The sequence below is a fragment of the Sardina pilchardus genome, chromosome 12 (genome assembly GCF_963854185.1).
Source record: "Sardina pilchardus chromosome 12, fSarPil1.1, whole genome shotgun sequence".
In the NCBI taxonomy this organism is placed as follows: Eukaryota; Metazoa; Chordata; class Actinopteri; order Clupeiformes; family Clupeidae; genus Sardina; species Sardina pilchardus.
In genome coordinates, this window is record NC_085005.1 from 18,616,836 (window position 1) to 18,632,774 (window position 15,939).

General features: G+C 44.1%; 1 protein-coding gene and 1 non-coding gene across 2 annotated transcripts; both read left to right on the forward strand.

Moving 5' to 3' along the window:
• Positions 1 to 2,368: 2,368 nt before the first annotated feature.
• sox7 (SRY-box transcription factor 7) lies at positions 2,369 to 6,484 on the forward strand. Its single transcript, XM_062550393.1, has 2 exons — positions 2,369 to 2,905; positions 4,409 to 6,484. Exons 1-2 carry the CDS (start codon positions 2,674 to 2,676, stop codon positions 5,455 to 5,457), a joined length of 1,281 nt encoding a protein of 426 aa, XP_062406377.1. The 5' UTR covers positions 2,369 to 2,673; the 3' UTR covers positions 5,458 to 6,484.
• Positions 6,485 to 15,239: 8,755 nt separating this feature from the next.
• On the forward strand, positions 15,240 to 15,322 carry trnal-cag (transfer RNA leucine (anticodon CAG)). Its single transcript has one exon. It is a non-coding gene; the product is annotated as a tRNA-Leu (tRNA).
• The last annotated feature ends 617 nt before the right edge of the window (positions 15,323 to 15,939 follow it).

Below are 15,939 nucleotides of genomic sequence, written 5' to 3' on the forward strand. Positions count from 1 at the left end.
CTTGTGATATCACTGCCCACTGATATTCTTCATGATTTCATATCGCCACCCCCTTACACGCACGCACACACACACACACACACACAGACACGCACGCGCGCGCACACACACCCACACACACACCCACCCACCCACACACACACACACACACACACACACACACACACACACACACACACACAGAGAGACATGCACGCACACACACACATTCTATCTCTCTCACACATACTCACACACACACACACACACACACACACACACACACACACACACACACACACACACACACACGCAGTTTGCATTGTTCTGATGAGGGATTATCTGGAATGCCCCTACTCTATATACAGGGAAGGGACTGATCAAAGGGTACATTTCTTCACACACACACACCAAAAAAAAGAGAAAAAAGACTCTCATCATTTTAATTGTGGATTTTCAATCACGCCTACCCATCCCTTGAAATCCTTTATCAGAATCTGCGTGAGGTGTTTTTTTTTTTTTTTCCTTTTCTCAGTGCATGGGGGAGGCATCTGAGGAGAGCACTCGTATAGGCCAAGCAGGCCACCTTCAGTGCCATAATCTTCTGTCTCCAGAAGGTGTTGATCCCATTCTGATGGAGCCTCCCTCCACATCTCTCCTTCTCTCCGCGCGCCACGTGTGTTGCATTACGGGGGCCAAGTGGATGAGGAACCCAAATAAATAATAGCCGGCAGATATCCATGCCTCCCACACTCGCTGGGAAACAATCGGGTCTGTTGGTGATCAAATCCGACAAACAGAAGAGGAAGTAATCCCCTAAACAACACAGGAGAGAGAGAGAGAGTGAGTGAGTGAGAGAGAAAGAGAGTGAGAGAGAGAAAAAGAGAGAATCAAAATCTGAACCTACGTCCTCTTTCGTAGGTTACCATAGACACCTAAGCAAACACACACACAGACACACATGCAGAATTTCCCTTGCTAAGTGTAGTCACCATGATTCAACTTCATGGCTACTCCCATTTCAAGGCAGAGGCAGGGAGTAGGAGGAAGTGGAGGGTATTTTGTGGAGCGCTCGCTCATTCTGGGGCATCAAGTGCCATTTCCTCTTCCTGCGGACAGAGGGGCTTAATCCCAGTATTAAATGGCCGCCACTCCACTGTGATTGGTCCGAGGCGGAGGAAAAGGGGGAAGTGTCTCCTCAGACTCCTTCATGTGGTGGTGGTGGTTTACAAGGGATGGAAGGTGGTGCGGAGGGGGTGGGGGGGAGTACTTCCTGTCGCATGGGGTGGGAGGCCTTTGCCAGAGGAATGTACTGTCAACAGGAACCTCCCTGCTTGATAGGGACTCCTCTGCTGACTGTGGGGAAAGAGCACTTTTATATGGTGCAAAGATGAAACTGTCCATAAGAAAGGACACATTGCTGGACCTCACTGCACCCAAAGTGAACCTACTTCTTTAAGGGGGTTGCATTCATACATTTTTTTTCATTGGCACTTTTATTCAGGTGCAAGAAAGTGTTAAATATTCATAAAATAACCACAGTTTGTCTTTATTGCAGTTTGAGAATGTCTCCAAATTGTTGTCTCACCATACATGACTGTCTAACCTAAAACTGTTTTCTCTGCATCTCCGAGGTCATTTTGAAGGACAGACTGTGACCTACATGGCCGATTCTTTATCAGCAATATAGTCAAATTGTACAATTTACAGGGCAATTAAGCCCTACTTCACAATGATTGACCGTGGATCCTGTCATCGCCTGCTGAGTGATTGACATTCTAACGCAAGCAAAGTTCTGTGATGTCATCAGACTTTCGCAAAGTCACGCTTGCAGCCTAGCGTCCCAAAACAGGTGTGATAACTTGACGGGACTTTCCCTGAGAAAGGTATTACGAAAGTCTGAACAAGACAATAAAGTAAAAATCATTTTAGTAATGAATAATAATATAGGATTTCGCCAAAACACAGCACTCTTTTACCCCACCTTACTGAACTGCAGGCGAATAACAACTATAGGCCTATTTTCCCCAGAACTCAAATATTGTAACGTGTTGATATTGTCAACGTTTTTTTTTCATTATCATTGGCAGTTAACATTTATTTGTCAATTATGCAAAGAAATGTAATACCAGCCATCTGTTATTGTGTTCAAATATAGTTAATATTAGACACGTTGAGCTATGTTTTGGTGGAAACAACTAGAGCTTACAACTTAGTGACGTCCTTTTGTAGTAAAAAGTGTTGAAATATTTTCCCCTCTTTTTTTTTCTGTCGCAGGTCTCAAGTTGCAATCAAGGAGGAGCTGAGAATCCTTCGGGGCCCGTGTTGGAACCTGCCGCACAAATATAAAGAGCTGCCTCTCCATAACAAGGAAAGAGTGAATCACAGCTTTCGAGGAGGAGTCGAAAGGAGCGCACCGTGCACACACACCAAAACGGACAGCAGCTCATATCATTTAGCATAGTGGTCTGGAAACCAATTTGGTCTCACATGATTTCAATGTTTTGTTGCAATTTTTTTTGGAACTTACTTTTTTTTATTCAAAAACTGTTAGTTCACCTGAGTATAAACTATACTTGTGTTTTGTAACTGACTTAGTAGAATTAGTTATTTTTTTTTTTTTTTTAACAAAGTTTCAGAGAGGGGAGCTTAAGCGCCGCAGCACACAGTCTGCTCCCAGTGCAGGGTTCAAGGATGGCGGCGTTAATTAGTGCGTACTCCTCTTGGCCGGAGAGCTTCGAGTGCTCTGCGGGAGATGGAGACGTCCCTGACGGACACACCTCCCACAGAGGTCCTGTAGACAAGACTTCGGAACCGCGCATCAGGAGACCCATGAACGCTTTCATGGTGTGGGCCAAGGATGAGCGAAAGAGGCTAGCCGTTCAGAATCCTGACCTTCACAATGCAGAACTTAGCAAGATGCTTGGTAAGAAAACATTGTTATCATTGCTATTATTATTGTTATTATTTTATTATTATTATCATCATTATTTTATTTAGGCATAGCTTTGTCAAAACGTTTGTTTTGCGCTAATTTAGGAAACTAGTTTGCGTCATGCCACAAAAGTCACCTCAAGGACTTTGCCGGTTGAACCAATTTAGGATGAAGTGGTAGTAATCTGTTAATTATGCAGTGAAGTATGAAATAGAAAAAGATCACGAACACTTTTATTTGTCTTTCGGAAAACCATTAGAATGTCGTTATTGTCATTTATTTATTGCTTTATCTGTTGGCTTTGGAACACGGCTTTCACATTGTCACCATTAATAGGAAAGTGTTAAACACTAATAATGTTTTATTATCAGTAAATTTCATTAAGTGAAATTAGCCTATAGCCAACTTGCTTTTTGGGACTTAAGGCAGATTTTACTTTAATGATGAGAGCAGAGTTCAGTGATGGAGTTTAGGCTAGATGTAGAAGGTCAGATTGAAGTCAAATTCATAAGCTCATAAACTTTACAAAGCTTTCAGGAGATAAAGTGAAATAACCTCTTCACATGGCCCTGATTCCAATCCAAAGAAGTCTTACAGTCTGCTACTTGCACCAATGTTATGAAAGTATTAAATGCTGAATAAAAACAGTGTGACTAACCAAGCAATTACCCTGCAATTAGAGTATAAACCACTAACACTCAAGTAGTCAAGTGTAATTAGTACTTTTTGGCCATGAGAAAGTTAGAATTTGGATGCGGTAAGAAACTTCTCGCTCAATATCAACACCTTCACCTTGACTGTTTTTTTAAATATTGAGGGTTTTTTTTCAGTTATTGTGGCATGAAATGAAACTCATTTGATGGGAGAAAGTGATTTTCTAGGATGAAATAAAAAAGTGACTTATTTGAAAAAAGAAATCACCTAATTCCATTCTGTAATACATAGACTAAACTTAAAGTGCATTGATCCCACATGTTTTGAGAATAAATATTTCAAAATGAGCAATGGAACAGCAATGAGCTCTAATATTTTAATTGTACAATTCTTATATTATATAGAATCTAATCATTTATATGCTCATTTGTTAGCTGTGACAATCAACGCGTCTCTTTACATGTGTGTGTACAGCCAGACAGTGTCACAATACAGCAGTCATTACCAGTTAATATAAACAAACAGCATTTGCACAATAAATATATTACACACACTCTGCTTACATTTCCTTGTTCAACATATATCATCAGTTGTCAAGAAAGAAGACAGTTCTAACAAAACAATGTCTATAAACTCCCAAGCCCACATCCTGCGACAAATTGAGACCTCTTTGGTAAACAGTGCAATACTGAGAGTTGTTTTGCTTCTTGTTTGTAACAGAGCAATACTTGAGTCGCGTTGCTTCTTGTTAGCAACCATGCGATACAGACAAGTTGTTTTGCTTCTTGCTTTGTGACCGCGCCGTGCTGAGAGTTGTTTTTGCTTCTTGCGTTGCCGCAGGAAAGTCCTGGAAGGCTCTGACCCCGCCGCAGAAGCGTCCGTACGTGGAGGAAGCCGAGCGCCTGCGGGTGAAGCACATGCAGGACTACCCCAACTACAAGTACCGGCCGCGCCGGAAGAAGCAGCTGAAGCGCATCTGCAAGCGCGTGGACCCCGGCTTCCTCCTGGGCGGCCTGGCACCGGACCAGAACGCCCTGCCGGACCCGCGCAGCTGCTGTCACCCGCTGGACAAGGACGACGACGGAAGCGGCGGCGGTGTCATCGGAGGCGGCGGCGGCGGCGGCGTGGGAGGAGGGTACTCGTCGCCGTCCCTCCCCGGGATGAGAGTGTTCCGGGACGCGGCCGGTTCCAACAGCAGCTTCGACACCTACCCCTACGGCCTGCCCACGCCTCCGGAGATGTCCCCGCTGGACGCGGTCGAGCACTCCGAGCACCCGTCCTTCTACCCGGCCTCGGTGCCCGTGAGCTCCAGCGGCTCCTGCCCCCCGACCTCCTCGGGCGCGCCGTGCTCCGACGACCGGCGCCTGGGCCCGGCCCACCTGTCCAGCCCCCCGCCCTACCACCCAGACTATTCCCAGCAGGGTCCCCCTCCCCACCACTGCAGCCCCCACATGGGCCACCACCACCACCACCACCACATGTCCATGTCCCACCAGCTCCCCTACTACGCCGCCTCCTTCCCCCAGCTCCAGATCCACCACCACGGGCTGCAGGGCCACCACCTGGGCCAGCTCTCCCCGCCGCCCGAGCAGGGTCAGCTGGAGAGCCTGGACCAGCTGAGCCAGGCCGAGCTCCTGGGCGAGGTGGACAGAGACGAGTTTGACCAGTACCTGAACTCCAACTCGGCCGCCACCGCTGCCGCCGTTGCGGCCGGCGTTGCGGCCGGCGGCGGCTATCACCACGGCGGCGAGCAGGGTGCCATGACCGTGACGGGACACATCCAGGTGACGGCCGCCTCCGCTTGCTCCAGCAGCACCACAGAGAGCAGTCTGATCTCGGTGCTGGCGGACGCCACCGCCGCGTACTACAACAACTACGGCATCTCCTAAACGTAAACAAAAACAAAAACACTGGACTCAATAACCATGAGCAGTGGTTCATCGGGACAGGTCAGATATGAGACTGCCGGCCTGAATGGCTCACAAACGAGGCGAGGACGAGGAGATCAGACAGAGGAGATGGACAAAGACAGGTCGAAGGTCATCTCAGGGATAAACAGACGTTTCTCATAATGTTATTGTTCCAAAAAAAGAATAAGTGAAGAGAGGAGGAGAAAAAAAAGAGCTGATTTAAAAAAATCTTATCATATAGTTCAGAGTTTGTCACTGAAGCATGTACCTGTGTGCCCTTGGGCTTATTTAAGTATTTCTATGTTTTGCATATTTCTCATTGTACTGCTGTCTTAAGTTCTTCTTTAGTTGAAAATGTCTTCATACACATTTGTATGAACCTCATGAATTTTTTGTTTGTTTGTTTTACCTCAGCAATTGGTATTTAAAGAAGGCTGTTTTAGAATGCAGGAATCCCAAATGACATAATAATAGTGAATGAAGGAAGAACATTGAATACCTTTTCCCCTCACATAGTTCCTAAACATTTATATGAATACTTACTTAAATATCTATACTCATAATCGTTATGGCCGAGAATAATAATGATAAATATTATGGTATGCTGATCTATGCTGGTTTGTGAAATTGAATTAATTTAATGACGCACCAGTTTTGTTTTAATTGATATTATTGCTACCCCCTTGAACACCCATCCTCACACAAAAGTAAAAAAAAAAATCTAAAATGACTTTGGAATGAACCTAAAAATGTCTGTACTTCTGTAGGAGAAACATGGTGTGGTAATTATGAAGGAAGCTGGGTCCCAGATGACTGTGTATGTGTGTTAAGGCATTGTTACAGTTAATATCTGGCTGGCACCATCTGTAATAGTGTAAGGGTGAAACGAAGCATTTCATAGGTGCTCCTTATTGTACGTTGAAATGTGAGAAGGACCGATCCCCTTCGAGGACCTGATTAGATCTGAAGCAATGTAATAAAGAAGTCATTTTAAACCAAGGTAAAATGTTTCTCATATTTCTTCTTTTGTTTGCAAGGTCTCTAAATTTAGCTGCACATTCTTGTGTGTTCCAGCTGATTGGTTGACATTTCGTTCTAAATGCCAAAGGTTGCCATTATCTTTTTGTCTGTTTTCTTTAAACTTAACCTTTGCCATTTATTTATTTTTACCTCCAACAATACAATATAAAAATATATATGTTAATATCTAATATCTAATAATTTATATATTATTCAATTATCAGTTAGTTTTGTTTACTTTTTTATGTTGCAAGTGCATGCTGTATGCCAGAGTAGAATTGTGCCCCATTTGGCCGATTTTGAAGCGAAATGTTTTTGACTATCCATTGTCTTGCGGCAACTCTGTTCTACAAAATTACCACATGTGCTTTTTCCCCCCTAAACCAACCTCAAGCTGGAGAGCATGTCTGCTGCTGCTGTCATGTCTCTGGCTTTGATAACTTCATACACCAGCGTTTGTGGCCGTGGTCACGGCGTCTTGACGAGCACAGCCTGCCAATGGAGGGATCCCAGAGCTTCGCCATGCCAACCTCCAGCAGAAGCACCACCACCACCGCCACCGCCACCGCCACTACCACCACCGCAATCGCCAACCACTACCACAACACCCCTCCCCACACATACACACACCCACCCACCCACCATGCTTGTGCGCGCTCAATTTCAGCACGCTGTGGTTCGGCGGATTAGTGTAAAACAGGCGCTGCTGTCGTTGCCTGCCCACCTCCGCCCCTGCCTCCCCCTTTGTCCTCCTGTCGTCTCATTCTGGGCCCCTTTCTTTGGCAGAATTCTGGAACTCCCCTCTCTCCCCTCCCCCTCCAACCCAGCTTCTCTCCTTCCATCCCCTTCAACCCCCCCCCCCCACCACCACCACCACTACCACCACCTCACTCCCCCCTTGCCCCTATCTTGCTGATGCAGACTTTCATAATCTCTGCGAAATAAATAAATACACCTTGGCTCCCATCAACTGTGCTACACGTTCTTCATTTTTCTTTTTCTCTGCACCGCGCAACCAACACCAGGACCGCCGCCACTTTCTTTCTTTTCCTCCAAATTCCTCTTCTTTTTCGATAAAAGGAATAGGGAGGTAGCAGATGGGGGGGGGGGGGTTGGAAAGGGAGGTGATGGGTTGAGGTGTGTGTGTGTGTGTGGGGGGGGGGGGGGGGGGGGGGGTGAACATTTGACAAATCCTGGTGCTTGGCTCGGCCTTCCTGCGTTTTTTGGGAACGGTTGAGTCGCGTTTCTTGTAAAGAGGATGTGGCGGAGGAGCGGTGTTTCCTGCCTGATAAGAGGAAAGCCTCTCTCCGTCAGGATGTTTGGGCCCCGGCTGCTCCCCGCATTAGACGCGGCCGTGGCGGCGCGGGGGAAGAGGGAACCTGCTGTTCGTTTTAGCAGGGAGGAAACATGGCTCTCGCTGATTAAAATCGCACACCCCGCCGTTTTCTAGGGCTCCGTGCTTGACCCCGCACAGGCATCAGCCCACACACACACACACACACACACACACACACACACACACTGACATGGCCTAACACAGATTTCTTCATCACTTGATCCATCCATTTTCCCATGAACAGTGAACAGACAATCTTTCCTGTGGGGGAAAATCTTATCCAACACATATTTGTCCGAGTGCATTTTTGCATGACGTGGTCCCATTCCTGGTTGCGATTGAGGCACCTCCTATCGCCCTGGGTTGTTCTGATTAAACTCACTAAAGTGACAACATCCATCATGCGCCTGCACTCTCAATGGCACCGGGCGGCCTTACCCGTTCTCAGTGAGATCATTAACCCTTCTTGCCTGTGGCCGTGCACAAGGTAGGGGTTGATAGGGGTTTCGGAGGGGTCTTGGAGCTCCAGGCAGAGGGTGAAGGCGGGGATCACAGAGACCTCAATAGGCCCCAATCTGAGCAGCAGCAGCCTCCTGTGCTGAAGGCTCCATGGGCCCCCCACTAGTCTGGTGCACAGCCTTAGGGAAAGGGCACAGGAACCTGGTAAATAGAGTTCAGTCCCATGAAAACACCACTGAATACTGTCCATGGGCAGAAAACAAGTGGTCATCTGGAATACATGCGTAATATATAATTCTAACATTTTAAAACAAGGTTGCATTTGCTAACAAATGAATGATTAAATTAAGTTCATTTGAAATATGAGATTTGGGGAAATTACACAAAAACACAAAAATACTTCTTCCAAAATAAGCTTCAAACTCAAAATACAGTTTCCTCAGTTGAATAAATAGAATTTTCTGAAATCTTGAGTCATAAAATCACTCAATATCCAGAGCATTGTTTTCAAATGTGCTATTTTTAGTGTGATCCATAAGCTCTGTTTTGACATGGGAAGGGCCCAGCTGTTCTAGAGCAGGCTACTCTGGAGACTACATGGTCAGAGGAAGTGAGGGCAAACCATTCAACTCATCTGCCTCGATTCTTTCCTCTGTGAAACTTGAATCGCCGTCCGTGTGCTGAAAATATTCTGCAACTCATCATTGCACAAAACCTATTGTGTTTTTCCGTTTTCCATTTTGAGCCATTCGAGAGTCAGCGACTCTTCAGAGTATTCCATTGCACTGGTTGGTTGAAGTTAGTGGCCTTCAAAATTTGGTGAGAAGACTCTACCGTTTTTGTGACTTAGATATCAGTGAATTACCTCAGAATGTGGGTGGAAATTAAGTAAAAATTGCACATTCAGAGGATATCCCTCGATTTTTAAAAAAAATAAAAATCGGAACCATTATTGGCATCTGAACTTTGCTTGCTCCTCCTGAAGCATATGACCCAGTTATCCAAAATAAAACTTGGACCAATCAGTAAATATCTCTGCCAAGAGCCAATCAACACTCAATAGCCAATAATGGCCATTGTGAATGGCTGACCATGGTATTTGGTCAGTATATTTGTGGCCTTAGGAAGCTGGGTGAACATTTTTATAAATATTTATCCGGTGCTCCAAAAAGCTAATTCATATTTTAGCCCACAATCAAAGAGCTTTGCCAGACAATGCAGAAATCTGGGTGAAGGTTAGGCTTGTCTCTATTTGAAGTATACCCGGTCGTAAAATTGCATGGATTGCAGCTTGACCAACTAATAAAATAAACATATGAATGTATGTGAAATAATATCTGAAATGTCTAATGCACATTTATTTGATGTATCTGTGTTGATATGCAGTCTACAGTACCCCCTGGCAAAATCCAAGATCAATATAAAATATAAAATTGCATTGTTTTTTTTTTTTATATACATACTATATACAGTATATATATATATACAGTATATATAGTATATATATATATATATATATATATACTGTATATTAAGAAATCCTGCTATATTTGGGATGCAATACTATTTTATTGTAGATATTGCTTTTAGTGGTTTAATGTATTTTCTACCAGAGAAAAGAAATTTAGTTATGATTCATTCATGAATTATGAAGAGTTCATGAATTTTGTCTCATGCGTGGGCTCTCAGTCAATATGATTTTTACATGGATTGCTACTACTAGTTCTGTAATTTTCTGGAGTACCTGTGGTAAAAAAAAAACAGAACTTCAGGAGCTGGTCAAATCCCATTAGAATCATATTTATTCTCCCTTCAAGGATGCAGGCTGAGCAAACAAATTTCCCTTTTTTTCACAGACTCCCGTCTTGTTGTTTCTCCGTGATTACTCCCTGGACTCTCTCCAGGCCCAGGTCAGGCTTGTGGAACTAGGCCGTTAGGTGGTCTCCACTGTTTCCTGTTTCCCCCGCAGTGACGTCACGACCTCGGCCCAAATAAACAAGTAGACCTTGGTTTGCCTGCCTGAAACGTGCACCTTCATCAATAACTTTTTCACGCGTGAGGGTTTTGGCTCTAAATTTTTGATTCACAGAATATTTGATTTGGTTCCGCGGGAAGCCCTCATCAATAAAGACGGCCGCTGACGGTACGCAGACAGGTTGCATTAACACAGCTGTTTTAAGGATCAGTGGCCGACGCTGGGGAGTGGAGGGGATGGGAGGAGGGCGGCAACTGATGAAGCTCCCCCCGGAGATGCAGCGGCTCGTTGTCTCGTCCAAAGGCGTCGTCGTGCGTGGGCGAGGACAGTGGCCTGCTCCATCACGTCACTGATCGGGCCGAGGAATGCCTGATTAAGGAGTTGCGCTACCTGATAATGTTGGTGGGAAATTACTTATTGGCCATACGTGTGTGACAAACAAGTTAAGGGATTTCCCTAGGAACACATACATGTTTTTTTAATTAGGTGATATTTTCCTTTAATTTAGGAAAAAAATACAGTGCAATCAACAAAGTGCAAACAAAACCCTAGAAACCACAAGCCCTACTTATAATGTTTTAATCATTTACTTATCTGTGTTATATTTAACTATAAAATGCATTTATTTAACTATAGTTTATATAACTATATACTATAACTATAAAATATAATTACAATAGGCAGTCATGGATATAAATATATATATATATTTTAAAAATAAATCAAGAAAATGTGGACCAAACATATTTTCCACAGAACAATAATTACAATGGCAGCGCTGGTGGATGCTCATCACATATGGGCAGGCCCAGCCAGAACAGCGGAGGAGAGAGGCCCAGCATCTGTGATGGTCCAGCTCCAAACACAGTGTGGATGGTCTCACACATTCCGTCCAGCACAATAATAACCTGTTTACAATTTTCTTTTTTTTTTTTTTTACCTGGCATCTTCTCTCTGATGACTGGGGATTATACGTCTCGCTCTTCTCCCGCTCATTGTGGTGAGACAACAGACGCGGCGCTCGGTGGCGAGGCTGGGGAGGAGGGGGTGCGGTGCTGGGGGCAGGGTGGTGGTGTGGGGGGGGGGGGGGGGGGGGGTGACTGGAGAATGCCTTGTGCCGGCCGAAGAATGGACCAGACTCGGTTGGGGGCAGCGTGCCATGTGGCAGAGGCAGCTCGCCGACGCAGATGGGGACCCCTGGAAAACTTTGGGTGTGTGTGTGCATGTGTGGTGGAGGTGGTAGTGGTGGTGGTGTGTGTGTGTGGGGGGGGGGGGGGGGGCATAGCCATAGCCAATGGCCACCCACCTCTACCTGCGTGTTCCCGCGCCATCCGAAACACCAGTCCGGCACCTGTTTTGAGCAGATACAGACAGGCACCATTAACTGAGAGAGAGAGAGAGAGAGAGAGAGAGAGAGAGAGAGAGAGAGAGAGAGATGGTGTGTGAAAGTGAATTCTTTTCATTTTTTTTTTTTTTTTGTCATGCCACCATGAGAGAGGGTGTAGCTCTTCATTTACCTCTCAGAGGAGAGATGGTCCAACATCCACAGTGGGTGGCTGGCTTCCACCATTTTTATGATTTGTAAACAGCGTTGCCATGGCCATAGCCAGCTATTGTGAAATTATTCCTATGCCTCCTCTCTGTTCCCACTCCATCACACACATACACACGCACACACACGGACACACACGCACACACACACCTCAGGAAATAAATTCTTGCATTGGATCTGGTATGCAAACAACCACATTGTTTTTAATTTTACCAGATAAAATCAGATTCCATTCTGATTTAAGTTTTAGCTATGTTATAATACAATCTTCTTGATGACGCATGGCAAATAAATTGCCTTGACTTTAGACTTAATATGTAATGTGGTGTAAGTAAGTAATATTGATGTGCCAAATCTACCATGCAGTCTGCATTTGAGCAAGTAACTGTGCAAGCTTGTTTTTGACCATAGCAGCAACTCTCTGGGGTCCCATAACTCCTTGCCCGAATGTGGAGGAGGATGTTCCTATTGTGCTTCCTAATTGCAATGTGGTTCTTTCATTTAGCCCATGCTAGAGCTTGGTCAGTTCCTGTCTCTGCGCTGGGTCCACTTCTGCACAGTAACTCATTACGTATGAAGTCATCTTTGACCTAGACATGCTGTTAAATCACTTTTGGCACAAACTCTAAACAAGCCTGCAGACCCCAACTCTTAATGCGGCTGTCTCTTGAGAAGCATTTCTGGGTTTACTATTGGGCCTATGGGGATTACGACTAGACTATAGAGTGACAACCCACCCACATTTATTTTATTTTATTTTTTTTACATTATAGAGATTTTAAAACTCCTTTGAAATGAATGGTCAGATCAGATGAATCGTGGCAAAAATCAGTATTTCTAATGCTGACTAATTGTCTTTAAATGCTGAGAAAACCAATTAATTTTTTCAGACTGAACTAAATCAATGAACAATCCACACATTTTGATATATGATGAATGTATTATACCAATGACATGACACCATATAAACCAATATAATGCAAAAAAATAATATACTACTAGTAATCTAATAATACTAAATTGTAATCTAGGGTTTCAGTAATTACACGTGATTGACTCAACGTCTCGTCCAAATAGCTTTACTGGTAATGACCATGCTGAGTGACAGCCAAGGATGTAATCTTCAAACAACACATTACCAGTTAGACACAGCATACTGCAACCATGATGACAGCTTTAAGTACATATCTAACATTGAGATCGTCTGGACGGTTAAAGGCAAAGTGTGTGTGTGTGTGTGTGTGTGTGTGTGTGTGTGTGATTGTGCGTACTGCGTGTGTTATTATGTGTATGTGTGTGTTTGCACATTTGTCTTTGGTTTTCTCATGTCATCAAAGAGTGCAGAACAAAAAAGACGCAGCTCTTCGCAGATGGTTCAAATCCCCCTTTCACAAGGTTCTTGAGAACTCCTGCAGATTTCATAACTTCCGTCATCCATTCTGCAGCACCCCACGACTCCACGTTTAATGTAAACGCTAAGCAGACTAGAACCTTGGCTCTTTTAACAACAACAAACAAAAACTGCTACGGGGGTGGGGGGGGGGGCTCAACTCATCTGGAGCTGTGTCACTCAGACCTAGAGGATTTCCTCAGCCTTGATCCCCCTTTTTAACAGCATGACAACAACTGGAGGAACGGTAGCGAGGCTGACCTTGGCCGCTGCACAAAGTGCCATGACTTCCTCCAACGTGCAGACATTTTGGAGGGATGTTGTTGATGTCTGCGTCTGTAAGGAATCCTTTCCTGGTTCAGCGGCGCTCGATCTCGTAACCCCCCCCCCCCCCCCCCATTTCAAGACTGCGCATCGACTGGGGACAGTTGGAAATGACTCATAGCATCCCTCGCAGTCCGGGATGATGACACAAGAGCATCTTGACAGGTGCAACAACAGGATGCTTGCTCAGGGAAGATGACGAACATCACATGTCACAGTGCTTAGTGCAGGAATGCATCAGCATGATCAAATGGATGGAGATCGGGGAGAAAAACAAAAGAATCTTCATGAATCACTGAATCTTTGGAAACATCCAAAGGGTTTATTTGAACCTGTTTCAATACTGATACATAATTTCCAACACTGCTGCAGAATAAATTCACTAACTAAATTCACTATTATACAGAGATAGGATGGAATCAGGAAATGACCCGGGATCCCGGGCCACTCGCCCACCCAATACATTTTGTGATAATAGCATCAAATCACATCTGTATTGGTGATACAGGAGGGCAAGAGGTGAGCTTTGTGGACACAATACATTCAGTGTTATGTGGACTATTCGCCATGGAATCATAGTAGCCTACTGTACATTAGCAATTGCAAAAGTAGCCTACAAAACAGTGACATTTGTACATCGAGGTGTAGCTAATGGTACGATACTCTGAGGGGAAATGTTACCTCTGAATATCCACTACCTTTAAAATGTCTAGCAGGGACATGGTTGAAACTACTGTAAAAACAAAATGTAAGGTGACAAAAGTGGTACAAACAATTTCCAGGGAAATTCATTGTCATAATAACTATCTGTCACTGACTCGACTCATCATCTCATGTCAGTCATAGGCTACTCTAGAAACCTTTATTGCTACTGAGGAGATGACAGGTGTCAGATGACGAGACAATAATTGTGCAATAATAGCCTATACATTTCTGTCACTGCAAAAGTGTCATCTTAAAGATGCATTTTATCATCAGCACCTCATCAGCACAGATCTGTTATTTTATTGTTATTTACACGACTCGAACGTTTCTCCACTGGAATGTAGAAGGTGATGCTACTGTAGAAGGGAATTCTAACACACCCAAGTCTAGCCTAACCTGAGCTGACGCTTCAGCAATATCCGTAACTTGAAATACTGTAAGCGTCATCTTACGTTAGCTGATTGTGATTAGCGTAAACCACTGTTATATAATTAAAACGTATCCATTATACTACAACTACACTGACTTGTGTGTGTAATATTTTCCCAAATCCCCACAGTGCAATGGCAGGCTCGAACCTAGACCTAGCACTATGTGTTGATGCACGTGGCGCGTATCAGCAAGGGCAGGCTCGAACCTACGACCTGCATGCGCGTAAAAAAACACCTGAATGCAGCCTGTAGCATCGTGGCATAACACAAAATAGTCTGACAAAGGATTGAACGGCGTCTAAAGGCGAGGCTGGTTGACAGATGTAACAAGCGCTTTAAATTTTCCTCGCGGAATCAAAAGAGTCATCTCCGCTCCATAAACCTAATCATCAAAACCGCGACTCGTTTGTATTATGATTCGAAGGTAGTTTACTGTTAGTATGTAGATTAAATCATATTTATAATGTCATTTACATTATTTTAAATGCATTTTCCACACACGGAAACAAAACGGAAACAACACATTACCATTTCCGCTTTAAATTATCACACTCTTTTCTTTCCTGTATGTCAGGATGGCCGAGCGGTCTAAGGCGCTGCGTTCAGGTCGCAGTCTCCCCTGGAGGCGTGGGTTCGAATCCCACTTCTGACAATAACTTTTCACATCCGTTTTGTTTGAGGAATAATATGTATTTTATTATATTATATTATTTACCTGTCTTAAGGATAATGGTCCATAACGCCAAACTACAAGGGGTAGGCCTAGTGGCGACACATGGTATAACAGGGAAAAACCAAACAGTCTCTTTCCATCATACAAGCCTATACCCTACCTGTAGCAAGCAAGGCTATACTGAATTTTAAGTGCTGACTCTGAGGTTATTTTTATCTAGCCATGTAGCCATAGAATCATAGGTAACTAAACAATGTTCACGTTGTGGCTAATGGAGAGGGTAGGCTACATTTTTTAAATACGAGGACAGAAATATAACCCCACGGGATAGAAGAATTATTCACATGCACATGCATAGGCCGTATGGTAAAGCATTACCGTTTGCTTTATGTTAAACACTATCTAGATATCAAGCACAGAAAGTTCATACAACAGCTGTTTTTAAAAGCATAGGCTACGGCAATGATAGCTACGTTCTACTTATTGAAATAATGTGCACCAAACAACCCAAATGCAAAACAAATTGTATGATGATGTTGATGTCGGACGACTAGCATAAGCTATGGAAGTCATTTGCAGTAGCCTAGCCTAGCAAA